This window comes from Periophthalmus magnuspinnatus, chromosome 14 (assembly GCF_009829125.3).
Source record: "Periophthalmus magnuspinnatus isolate fPerMag1 chromosome 14, fPerMag1.2.pri, whole genome shotgun sequence".
NCBI lineage: Eukaryota > Metazoa > Chordata > Actinopteri > Gobiiformes > Gobiidae > Periophthalmus > Periophthalmus magnuspinnatus.
In genome coordinates this window covers 8039346-8052936 of record NC_047139.1, presented here as the reverse complement: position 1 = coordinate 8052936, position 13591 = coordinate 8039346, and the positions used below count along the sequence as shown (strand labels likewise).

Here is a 13591-nt window from a genome sequence, read left to right as displayed (position 1 = left end):
TCAAATGAGTGTCTAGTTTTTATCCTACTTTAAGCATCAATTAGTATCTGATTTTCAGTACTTTTGACAAGCCTATTTTTAAGTGCGTCTCCTTCACGATTGCAGATGCTACACCAGCGCCACCGCAGAGGACATTGCTGTGCCCTGGTTGTCGATTGTGCCCTGTCAGATCCCACTGGCAGATTAAAGCCATAGCCTGCGTTATTATAGTTGTGCGTCGCGGTGCTCTTTCTGGTGCCCACATCAGATGAGCCAAAGTAGCATTGTCCTTCTGTCCTCAGACAACAAGGCCAAAGGGGGAGGCTGTGGAGAAACAGAATGGCCCCTCTGTGCACTGCTGTGTGACTGATTATGCAACTGTAGCACATTTACAATAAACAAAAGAAAATAGTAGGAGACACCATTTCAGGGCAGATAGCAGCTGTCACTTTCTTAAACTGAAGATGTTGCAATTTCACGGTGAGGAGAAGCCACCAGGAGGCCATGTGTCTGATGCTGTTGTCATGGGAGATCTGGTAAGAAGAGGACAAATTAGGCAGGGAAGTTACAAAGTCATTCACAAAGAAATTAAATTAATATTGAAAAACACATGACCCAAAGAATCCCCAATACCTTTCCTGTAGTCTTCTGGATAAAATGTCAATGTTTAGTATCAATGAGACAGATCATTAAAGGCATTAAAGTATGAACAACTTTATTTTAGCAATTTAGCAGTACTATGAACAATCTGAAATACAAAATGTGTAAAGAACATTTCAAGTCGATAAAAAAAAAACAGAAAAAATTAACCAGCTGTGAAATCATCCATTTGAATACTCTAAACACACAAAAAGGAGATTGAATTCTAATGGGAAATTAAATAATCCCAATTAAACGTTTTCTTATTGTGCACTGTACCGCACAGCTCCAGCGGGTTAGCCTAATGCTTACTATCCCTGTGTTTACGTCCATCAGCTCCACGTGCCTGCAGCCTGTTGCTCCTCGCCAGGCTCAGGGCTCTTGTTATTGAAATGGCCGACCCCTGCGGGCAGCACAGACCCAGAGGAGCGCTGTCAGTCCAGTTCACCGTGCTTCACATAGTTTCCATTTTAGTCCTGACACAACACACTGGGGATTAGGCGCTTCTGCCTCACAATTGCCTTTGTTTTGCTCAGAACAATGTTAGCTCATCATCGGCTGTTTTTGAACTCTCAATAGAGGCTGTAACCATGTAACAGTAAAGCTATTGAAGGTAACTTGGATATTGTGATATGATTAGAAATAACTGATCTTAGACTCTAGACTGGATATCACCTTTCAAATATCGATTCAGCTGATATCCTGGTTGTTCTAAATAATAACAACACTAATAGGACCAATAGTAATACGACTATTTACTGGTCATAATTGGTCCAGAAAATCTCATGACTGAATTTTTTATTTATTCAAAGTTGTTCTGCAGTTACTTGAGATATAAATAACAGCTACATAACACATTTGGATCAGTCCCCCCTTTATTTTTATTTTAAGGAAATAAATGTTGATTTCAGTTTCTGGTACTGGCAGATACTTAAAGCCACAATATCAGAATCGAACCGGATCAGTGCATCCCTATCAAAATGTTGACTTACTTTCACTACGTAGTATTTTTATGTTGACAGTCAATTGGAAGGCGTTGGCATCATTGCCCGTCTTTAAGTTACATACTGCTAAAAATACTCGCCTGCAATTAAAGGATCTAAACTACAGGGTCAGGCCTCATGGAGATGGGTTTTTAATTTTCCATTGTATTGTTCACCCGTACTATATTCTGAGCCCTTATGCTATTAGTTAGTAGAAGTAGAAAGTGGAATCTTCTCTATCAATCTGGCTGGCAACTGGTTGGTGCAATCTGAACTGAAAGCCACCTGCCGTTGGGTGGACATTTTATCCAAAGTGCCGAGCAGCGCCATGGCACTCTCATGGGCTTTAGGTCGGGCTCTGTGCCAGACTCCGAGAACACACTGGCAGCCTGACCCGAGAGGAGTATGATTTGGCCATACTTTTTTTATTATAGAAAGAAGGCGACGTAGGCTGCTGTCCACTTGTTATTCTGTCCCCACCTGTGTGTGTGTGAAGGTCAGATGGAGTTGCTGCGTCAGGAGCTTAATATGAACCAGTGGAACAGGCCAAAGAGCTGCAGGGCTGCATAGACTGAAGCCAGCACAGGATATTGTCTCTGTAAGCTACTTGCTAACTGCTGGTGACGGCTTATGGCTAGTGTTTGTGCAGATCAGGAGAGCTAGCCTTCACTCCTACTGTTTTTATGAACCATGACACTGCTTTGACCATGGCATTATTTACAGTCACATTATTAAATGTGATATGACAGGAAAACTTTGAAATGAACTTTCTAGAGTTTGTACATTAGCGTCTCTTGTTCAGGGGAAAATGCACTCTTTTTATGTTTAAAACTTTGAGACTGGCCCTTTTAATTGTCTCTTTTGTTTAATATCTTTGACTCATCATATTTTATGAACTTTTGAAGTATTTTGCTATTTTACCAGTAGGTTAGCAACCACATCCTTTTTGGTTTTGCCCTTCTTGACCAAGGCTGGTATTTAACCACGTTGCTTGCAGCGGCTGTCTTATTTGACTTGTCCAAATGTACTTTTCATCTGGGAGAGCGGGTTAAAAGGTGTAAGAGCAGCTAAACCCCGTGCCCCATGACTTTACTGCAGCTGTGCGTCAGCTTCTGTTGCGGCTCGAGCGTATTCTGACGTGTCAGGGTTTCTGTTGCATGCTAAAATTGACCGTGAAGCTAATACTTATATTGACATCATACCATCAATATTTGACATAACTGACGCCTTTCACTAACTCACTATCAGGTTTCAAAAGCTTACTTCACTATTTTTCCCGGAGTTACATTAACCTATGCTGTCTGTTGACCTAGACTCCATTTCAAATATGCATACTATGTGAGTTGAATGAAATCAAATAACCTATAATTGAGCGTCTATCTCAAAGGGAAAAGTCAACAGTAGAGGAATGGCTAGCGGTGGCAGCTCCTGAGAGTAGCATGTGATTAGCAGCTGTTGGCTAAGGTAGTGTTACTGACAGGTGAACGCCGGGCCAGTAAAAATAGTGGGAGCACTGAGGGGCAGCGAGGGGAATCTGTGGAAGTGAGGATTAGCTGCAAGACGCCCCTGCCACTTCTATATCTGCGCCCATCCTGTCACTTCACCATGCTCGTTTTCAGGCTAATTTAGAGAGCATAGCAAACAACTGTCTCAAGCCTCATGTGGCGACAATAAACTCATCATCGACTTCATTTAAAGCGCGTAAACTATTTATCCACTACTCTGTTGCTGTCTTTATTTAGCAAACATCCGCCAGTGAGCTAGCGCCAAAACTGGGTCAGAGGAATTCTCCATCTAGATCACTGTATTATTAAAAAGAATCATACCCCTACAGTTATATTAGGAACAGCATCATCTCCAGGCACGACTCGTTTGAGCTGGTCCCAAGCCTGGGTAGAATCACACTAAATATTCAAACCACCAACATTATTTATTATGAGGACCTCACGCCATACCCAGACACAAGCTAAAATTGTAGGGATTAAATTGTGAATCCAATGTCTAAACCCAGGCCTTTGGATTAGTAATAGAGTACCTTAGGTCTAATTTTAGAGCTTGGTGTAATTACAAGGGTCTCTCCAGTAATTTCAAATGAAAAACACACATTTACTATAGTACTAGCTCTAGCTCTACACCCACAATGCAAATTTTTAATTCAATAGTAGTTATGGCTACATACTTTATTACAACATTTAGTGTAAGGTCAGTCCACCGCAGTTCAGTTTCACTTTCTATAAGAGACAAGTGTCCAGCATTGATCGATCTAGTGGCTCTATCAAAATAATATCTTTTCAAAATGGGCAGCCACCTGAGCTGTGATCCTGAAGAGCACTTGTGTGTCGGGCTATGGCCAGGTCAGTGTGTGGACACTGAACCAACTGCAGTTTAATTTGGCTGTTTGTATTGGTACAAAAAGTAAATATGTGGTTAAATCAGGGGTGGGCAAATTTTTTAACACACGGGCCACAATGGGTTCTAAAATTTGACAGAGGGTCCGGGCCAGGATATATAGATGTATATATTACATTAGAGATTTGGCCTGTAACATGTAGCAAAGCATGAATATGAAGGCTCATTGTACAAATTGTTTTCCAAATGCATTAATTCAATTAATAATTAATTAATTAAATTTCTGTTAAATAAACACAGCAGAAAAACTCACATTCAGTTTTATCAAGTGCCAAAAGATCAACAACTTGTTGAAAAGGTAAATAGAACAAGGTTTACCCTCACTTATTTTAATATAATTTGGTGACGTTCGGCAGGCCGGATTAACAACCCCAAAGGGCCGTGTGGGGCCCCCGGGCCTTAGTTTGCCCATATCTGGGTTAGATCCACAACATATTTAAATCAAGAATCAAGTTACAGTGCTCGTTTGGAAGCTTCAAATTTTGAGATTAACCCTGAAATGAAGGCTGAGTAATAAAAATGAATCATTATTGTTTGATTTGGTCACAATTTCTGGTTTGATTTCTAATTAAAAAAAAATAAAATAAAATAAAATAGCTTTATTCATTTCATGAACTTAAACAAACAAAAGAAAATAATTAAATGTATTCCTCCAAAGTCTGAACTTGGCCCAACCGCGTTTACAGGATTGAATGTATATCTCATGATTAAAAATATACAAACCGAACACTGACAATTTGAAATGATGGGATCTACTTTCCATTCAAATTGGATTAATTCATGCATGTCTTACCTGAAATATTAACAGCTAAAGTGGGCAGGTTGAAAGTAGGATTGGGTGATTGTGGGTGGTGAGCGTGAGGGAACGATTATGGGTTAAAACTATGTATGTAGTAATATTCCTAAAATATCTTTTGGATTTGATTTTGGTTAATCTTCAAACTGTAACAAAATCTCGTTTCTACTGTGAATGGTGTTGTACTTTCTCTTTATTGATAATTCCTGCAAATCTAATCCTAGCTCTAATGCAAACCCACCTATTGCTTTCACTATGCACAGATCTGCACAGACCTTCGGCTGTGGACCCTGTGTGCCTCGAGTGCTAAATGAGCAAATGTTTTCCAGACTAATGAGTGGCCTGTGCCTCTCTTGCCAAGCACGGGGCTCTCATACGGTATAATGTGGCTTCAGCTTGCCCTTGTTGCCCCCTTGACAGACGCCGGGTAACAGGAAAGAGAAAGCCGGCGCGCAAATTCTAGCGTGTGCTCGGGCTAATTAGTCTCTGGCCCGTGTCCTTCGGAAATGTGTTTAAAACAAAGAGAAAAGTCTACTACGCACAAGTCCTCCACGATTAGCCGTTAGCACATACGATAGAGCGACTCTGGTCTAATCTCTCCAAGTGCTGCGAATATACTGGCTCGATCCTGTTTCATCGGGCTGTGCGTAATAGCTTGTTTGTGACAGTAGGGGTATTTAATGTCAACGCCGGGCTTTGAAATAGTTGGACCAGGAAGAAACGTAATCACAGGCATCAAACGCCTAACCTGTTTCCCCTTCCTGGCTGTCCTTTCTCCTATGGTGCGTGGACTTTGACTTACCTCACCATTGGCTCTCTCTCTCTTTCTCTGTTTCCTTCTCTCCCTCCATCACACAAGCCTCTTTCATCTGCCATGGCCCTCTTCCCTTCTTTGCTCTGGGCTTCCTCTTTAAGTCTCTCTGCGGTGTCAGAAATGAGATTTAGAAACCCACCAAGTAAAAGAGGGAAGTGCTTTTCTTTCTAAATGATTTTGTAAGGCTTCAAAACCTGTAAATGCTACAAATATCTCAGACCACACCATTTTTCTGTTCTCTAGCCAAGGTTCTTTCTTCGTCCTCTCCTCGCCTGCCTCAACCTTTCGTTTTCATTAAGTGAGAGGTGACATAAAGATGAATGTTTGGGTAAATTGGCCCCAGCATGTCGTATTTAATCATTCTGTACCTCTAGAAGTGTCATTAGCTCTGGAGGAGGCTGTCCTTTCTGCTTTATTCTGCATTTGATTTAAAAGCACTTTTCTCTTGCGTGTGTTTACAATGGCAACTTTACAAAGCACTGTTTTACACTGTTGACAAAAGTCATGGCAGTGGCTTTCCCATTTGAGTTGTTCAGTGGGGCTTTATAGACCAAATTACTCAATGATTGACTAATTTTGAGAAGTATTGCTGAGGTTTTTCTTACAATTGCCTGATAATACATATATTATCCTTTCGTTGCACCCGTTTTAGTTGGGCACAAAGTTTTAAACATTTCAAGTATCTTATCATTTCTTCACAAATTCCAGTTAAAGACTTTTCAGCGTGAGTGAAGTTTTATAGAGTTTCAAAACTATTTAAATAAATTCTCCATGGCATTTTGGTAGCACGCCATAGTTCCCACTGTTAGCCCGACTCATCAGCACTAAATAAAAATCTGATAAACATGAGTGAAGTTTGAGTGAAGCCGTTACTGCACATGAATATTTCTGCGTTTGAGCCAAGGACACGCTGCACTCGCAGATTATTCCTGTACCTCTCTTTGCATTTTTATCATCGTTCCTTTCTATTGATCACATTATATTGTTTGGGATAGAACATACTTAGACTTTTATTCAATTTCCATAATCCGCTGACATGCTTTGAAATTCAATATCCCTAACTATTTCAGTTTGGATGAAGGTCAGACTTGGTTAAGCAAAGGCACCGCGCTGCCTCATGTAAATCAATGCATTGTTTGGACTTTTCAGTGACAGTGATCGAGGAAGAGGGTGCGGATATCCACCCTTTTAGCTCGGACTTTCTCCCATAATGCATCTTGTGTACAGAAATGGCTCATTGCTAAAGCCCGCGGAGCTAACACGCTGTCTTGGATGTTTATACCTGCAGCCTTGAGTCCTTTGGCCCAGCTCGGCGAGATGACAGCAGCCCTTTAAATGATGTGTGTCTCCCCTGCAGAGTGGTTTTGACCATGATGACTGGCCATAATAACGTGTGTGCAGTGCTTTGCCGATCAGCTGGACAGTAGCGTGTGTGCATGTGCGTGTGTGTGCATGTGTGTGAGAGGCGGGAGGGGCAGATTTGATGATTAATCGCCATCTGAAGCTCTCCGGGCCAATGCTTAGCAACTGCAGCGTGGCACACAGGCCTCACGTCCAACCTCGCCAGTCTAAAACGCATTTCATCCTTCAAAATGAATTCATTCTCCTGTGTAACAATGGTACACTTCCCTGCAATGTCACAACTCATTCTAAAGTGATCTCATCGTGAAAAATGACATTGGATTAGACTTACGGAGATGTTTTTGTGATTGGTGGGTTCAGGGAAGAGATTAATGTTTGTGTCAAGTCAATGATGCTGAGTTCACATAGAAGTAAACAGGAATACAAATATGCTCTCTTAAAGTAGAATTGGAGACAGTTTTAAAGCAAAATGCATTTTGTGAAAGCTGAAACTCTAGTCTGCACTTCTCTTTCACAATGATGCACAATAATAAAATCATAATGGTGGCAAATCTAAAAAAAAAAAAAAAAAAAAAGATGTTTTACCAGTTTCTTAAAGTCTTAATCTGACCATTACAACCTGTCACTATTCTCATAAGACTGAAAATTCCTTCAAGAGGACAATCCTGTTTGTCAAGGTTGCCCTGTATCTCTAGATGTTTTCTTTGTCAAGTCAAATGTGATGAGCAGGGATCACAAACACAAATAAATGTTTTCTTTGGACGTGATTTTCTATTTTAGAAAAGTGAAACTAGACTAGATTCATATTTTAAATAGCTAAAATAACAATTCAATGATTCTTCAACACACATTTTTTCAACACAACAGACATAGTGATCATTGCTTTAAAGGAATGCTCTGAGTACAGGCGCTAAAAAGCCTTGTACCCATCGACATCCATTCAAAACACCAGCTCAGCTCAATAAGGCTTGCACTCTTCACCTTTTTTGAGCAATCTTTCATAAATGCTCCGTTAAAAAAGATTTAAAAATCGATGACTGGATCAGTGCTGTATTTCTATATGACGGTCATGCTTCTTGAACTCTACATAAAATCACTGAGCTATTGCCTGGTTTTTACGCCTCACCGTTCACTATTAATGTGCAGCAATTTTAGCTTGTCATACCAGATCAGAACAGACTATACCAAACATGGCAAAAATATACCTATAAAAACATGGACGTAGGCCGAGTCAGTCACATAATCACTGAATCATGTTTCGGCTGTTCACATAAATGGAACAATTTAGAGTCCAATCCAGTTTTATCCTCCCAGTAAACCCGTGACTGCCGTTTCCATATGGCCCGGCTCTCCTTCAACATGCACTCCTGTTGTTGTTTTCTTTTACATGTAAGTGAGGGCTTGTTTAATTTGACCCCTAGCTATAGGCTAAGTCAGTGCCGGTTACCAAGGCGGATATGAGAGAAAGGTAGTCCCGGTCTGTATATCCTTATGTGGATATTTGTTTAGAGGGAGAGAGTGTGGAGCTGGGTGTGTTCCTCCTTCGTGTCATCTTTGCATGCTCTTTTTTGCCAGCGTGGGAAATCTGCGCAGCACCAAATGGTAAACTTGGCGGAGTCCAGTATGAATCTGGCTGCGTTATGTTTTGGGGAGATTATATCTGAAGGCAGAGCACATTTGGGTTTGGGTGACGTTGCTTAAAGCTCCACACTCTTATTCATCACAGTTCAAAAATACTTTCTTCTCATAACATTTTGCTTTGTTTTGTGTTGTGTTATATTTTATACTAACCTAGCTTAGCCTTTAGCACTTAGCAGAACGCATTGCTTTTTATACATAAAATCAATGTACTTTTCTAGGTAAAACAAATAAATAAAATCTGAGATACTAGATACTGAAACTAGTATCAAAAATAAAAAACTAATTTCATCAAGTACCCAAAATAATATAACATTGGCATTAACATCTTCTGAATAGTTTTTGAACAATCTTTACCTATATCAGAACTTGCATAAGGCCACACAATAATATTAAAGATACTGCTACTCTTTATTTTGTTGAAAAGTACTTTTTTCTTACTAAAATCATTAATAACAAAGCCAAACGTGTATTTGCTAGCTCCAGAATCCTCCATTATACCTTTTATAAAAAAAAAATATGATCAAATTCCTTAAAAATAATTGTACTTTTCAGTTTTCTCTCCTAAGTTGACCCAGTCTGGAACAGATGAGAGACTAGTTTTTTACCTTCCTGTTTGAACGTTTTAACTATCTAAACCCAATGAGCTCACAGTGTAACCCGGTACGCACGGTGCCCTCCTTCCCAAGACTATTTTGTACCTGGCGCTCCAAAACAAGGGAGTAGCCTGGGAGCTGGAGGCATGTGCCATTTTTTGGAGAGATAAAGCGTCAGTCGCGTGTAGACGGAGTGACAGAAAGATTGTTTCGTATAGATTGGTCACACACGGCAGTCGCTGACATGTTTGGTAAGTGGTGTTGTGCAAGCCACGCTGTTGATTATCGGTCAGACCCAGGGCAACCCGACGTGTCTGACTGTTATGTAGGCTGCACATATGACAGGAAGTGAGATCCACCGGACAGTCTATTATTGCTTTAGAGATCTTTTTACACTCAAAGTAAAACTAAACCCCGTGACATCAGCTGGTTATGTTTCCACGGAATATTTCGAACACAAATCTGTTGGAAGAGATCAGTTTACGGGCAAAAATAGTACAGCTTGCATTGCGATTATTGATTTCATTATCATTTTGACCCTATTTGCCTTGTGTAATCCTGATACCAGGAAAAGTTTGAATGATCCTCTCTGTGAAAAAATAGTTCCCTTTTCAGTTTCTTATCTTTGTGAAATAGGTCTGGATCCCCTCCATTTTAACCGTAATATATCTCACCATTCATGTTTATCTGAAATGGAACAGACTTTACACTGTCACTGTATGTTTTGTTATCGATATGTTTTAATTGCCCTGTTAAGCAGCTCTTTACCCTGAATTTTGTATAATAACGTCTATATATGGTACATACTGAGGTCCAACTTTAACATAATTGCCTGTACATTTGTAGTTAAAGATGTGATATGTAAGTTTTTGGTGGTCTTTCTGGTGTTTTTTTTGCTTGTCCCGATTGAGATGTTTGTGCTTTGGGTGAAATTATCCACAATATGACCTTAATCTATATCCATGGACGCCAACAGACAAAGTTACAGGTCAGATCTGTGGAGAAGCAACCACACTCACTGCAAGAATGTATGTTTTTCAAGGTATTTTAAGCAATAGTAGCAACTGTAATTGAGGAAATGCAATATAGATATGTTTTATGCCCTTCAGTGTAACATTTAAGCAAAGTAGTAAAATCTCTATGCAGGCATGTGGTGGATTTCGCACCAGGAAAGTTACACAGTGTATCTTTAAACTGTTGTATCATTGAATCAAATGTTTTCCTTGTTCACAGGTTGGATGAAGAATTGACACTACTAGCTAGGCTCAAACTTAGCTATCAACATTTTACTTCTACTTTCACATTTAAAGTTTGCACTCTGTCAGGATGTAGAGTTGTGTAGTGACTCTTGTAAATGCCACGGAGAACATCAGAGGCAGAGTAATGAGTAACTGTTTAGTCACTCCTTACGCGTGATCTTTGTTGCAGGACTTTTTGTCTTCTGATTTTAGGATGGCACGCTGAGAATAAAGGAAGAGGCAGACGATAAGGCAGCATTATGACACTCATGTGATATTTAGTGGCGACTGTCTGTTCTCGGTGTGCTCATGTGGGCCACAGAAGTTGTTTTTTTTTTTTTTTTGGAGCCGCATACTTTGCCAAAGCGAGGCGGAGACACAACACAGTCTTATCTGCCGGCACTGGCTGGGTGGACACATGTTTGAGTGCGTAGTATAGAAGTATGTTTACATGCCTCATCAGCATACTGCATTTCCAGTTTGGTTGGGATGCCAAGGATGCCCTCGCTGTGGGCAACAAAGACTTTTATTCAAGGCCTGGCGTGTTTAGCTTAACTTCTCAGTGGAACCACATGTAAATAAATGAAATTTGCATGGCTGATGTGGAGTTTTTATCCTTGAAAGTTACAGTTGTGAAAACAATGTCAGCTTATTGGCTGTCAGAAATGTTATGTCAAAATTGGCGGTAGTCACAATGTTTTTGTTTTGTAGTCAAAACTAGAACTGAGTGTTGGTGGTATTAAAGAGGAAGTTAATTTGAAAATGTTTGTGAATTAAGTTGTTGACATTTTTGGTACTTGTTTTTTGTTTATGTAGTAGTTAGTAGTTATGAAAATATAGCAAAAAAGACATAATGTAGACATGCAAAACTCATAGCACTGAGCATTGTGTCTGATTCTCCTGGTTGATGGTAATCGGACCTGCCAATTGAGTGACTATATATGTCTGGGTAAAATAATATAAAGCAAATGCATGCAAAATCGCTTCACATTTATTTTCGAACGTTCTAGTCCATATTGTCTAACCTTGTGCTCTCTTGACCCCACGCTAAACTTACAATAATATAAAGATGCAGTATATAACAAGACCAAAAAGCATTTTCAGAAGACTTATGTGAAACCAACTGTCTCTCTATAATTTAAACCACCTTCACCACGCCCCTGCATTTTGGGCCATAAGTCTTTCGTTTCCCTCATTTTGATTCCTTCAAATATAGATTATCCTGCGTCTTTCATCTGAATGTAATGATACGTTCAACTTTTCCATGTCATCGTTTAGCCCAGACTCGGTGGTAATCCGAATTGCAAAACAGCCCATTTGCTTGTGTACACAGCTCAAAAACCCCTCTGTCTCCTCTGGTGTAGGTGTGTAAACTAAAGTTAATTCAATCAAAGTAATGCGAAATAAGTGTAATTTCTGCGGTGTGTCCAGACAGGGAGGCAGTCAGTAGTTCTTTTGTTTTTTGTTTAGTTTTAATCTTGTGCGTCTAGAGATAAATAGTTTGTGGTGTCTGTGTCTGTGCAGGAGCGGACCCGGTCGTTCGACAGCTTCAACATGAACCCCCTGGAGAGCTCCCTCTTCGACATCATGAGGGCCGAGCAGGACTCCCTCAAAGGTGAACCACAAACTACTACTACTCACACAAACTACTAAAAACGATTAGTCAGGGGTGGGAAGAAAAGTGCAGTTACATGAATACAAATGTACTCAATTATAGGGATGAACGGTTTGGGGAACATATCTCTTTTTTTTTTTTTTTTTCTATAAGCCCTTCAGTCTAACATTCAAAGCAAAACAATAAAATCTTTAATGGAGGCAAGGGATGGACCCCTCACCAGAAAAGTTACACAGTGTATCTTTAAACCGTATGTATTTATTCCTTGTTCTCAGGTTAGATGAAAAATTGACACTGCTTGCTTGGCTCAAAGTTAGCTTCAACATTTTACTTCTACTTTCACATTTATAGATGTAGAGTTGTCGATTAACTGTCTGTAAATGCCATGAACAATTTGAGGAACGCATCTCATTTTTTTCCTACAAGCTCTGCGATTAGATTTGTGATTTCTGTTAATAAATACAGTTCTTTTCAAAGTTTACATTTTAAACCTGTGCAGAAGAATTCATAAAGACTGAAATATTATAATACTATATAATATTTATGCAGAATAAGACAGAATATTCTGCTTTTTGTGGAATAAATTTTGGTATTTTAAGATTTGCGGCCTTTGCGATTTGCCAGTTGTGTGTATTCAGACTGAGGTTAATCTTGCAGCGCTTATCGATATCAAGTACTGCTATCAAATTTGTATGCTTAAAAATACTACAGTACCATTTGTTTCGTCACACTTCATGCAATTTTAGTAGCATTTTAGACCAATCTTTTATGTAAATTTGATTAGTTAACTTGCAAAGCTTCATTTGAAGTAGAGTCCAAGATTTTTCTGAGAACCAACCAATTGGAGTAAGGGTGAGAGTAGGGCAGGACGATTAGGACTGTAGTCAGTAATTCCTTTGATTTTAAATGTATGAGTTACTTTCCACTTTTGACTAGAGTAACAATCTGGTAAAACATTGCCACTATGAGCAAAACAATAACCAGCTAATACACATGTACGCATATTCTCAACCAACCTACAACCACAGCACATGTCAGCGCTAACGTTGTAAAGAAACAAATTACATGTATAGTATTCAAACCTGAGACATGCACAAGATACTTCAGCCTAGTCTTTGTGTGAAATATTCCAACATGAAGAGATTACAACCAAACTACAATTTATTCCAAACAATAAAGGCGTTAGTCTTTCATATTGGTAATATACTCATTACCCAAATAGTGTTCTCAAAGTCTAATGAACAATATTATTTTGTTATTTCTATCCAAGAGAAAATGCATCATCTTATCACTTTGAATTTGATAGCTGTTGAATTAGTGGAGGCCTCACATTAACTTTCTGTACGCTACTCAATTAGAAGTACTAAACCACCTACTGTACATTTGGCAACGCTGTCAATCTACCGTAACCTGTTGCTAACGCTAGTGGGAGCGACCTCTAGGAAAGAAGGCAGCTGATTTATCTCTTATTCATGTTCATATCTGGAGTTATGAACATGAATAGTGAAATAAAAATACCAGG

The 13591-nt window shown here is 39.4% G+C and overlaps 1 protein-coding gene across 1 annotated transcript in view; it reads left to right on the top strand.

Moving 5' to 3' along the window:
• The window catches only part of cpeb4b (cytoplasmic polyadenylation element binding protein 4b), a 41710-nt gene that overhangs the window by 6377 nt on the left and 21742 nt on the right, over nucleotides 1-13591 (top strand). The window contains exon 3 of the mRNA XM_033978747.2: nucleotides 11979-12069. Within this exon, the coding sequence (XP_033834638.1) occupies nucleotides 11979-12069 (91 nt within the window). The remainder of the gene's footprint in view (nucleotides 1-11978; nucleotides 12070-13591) is intronic.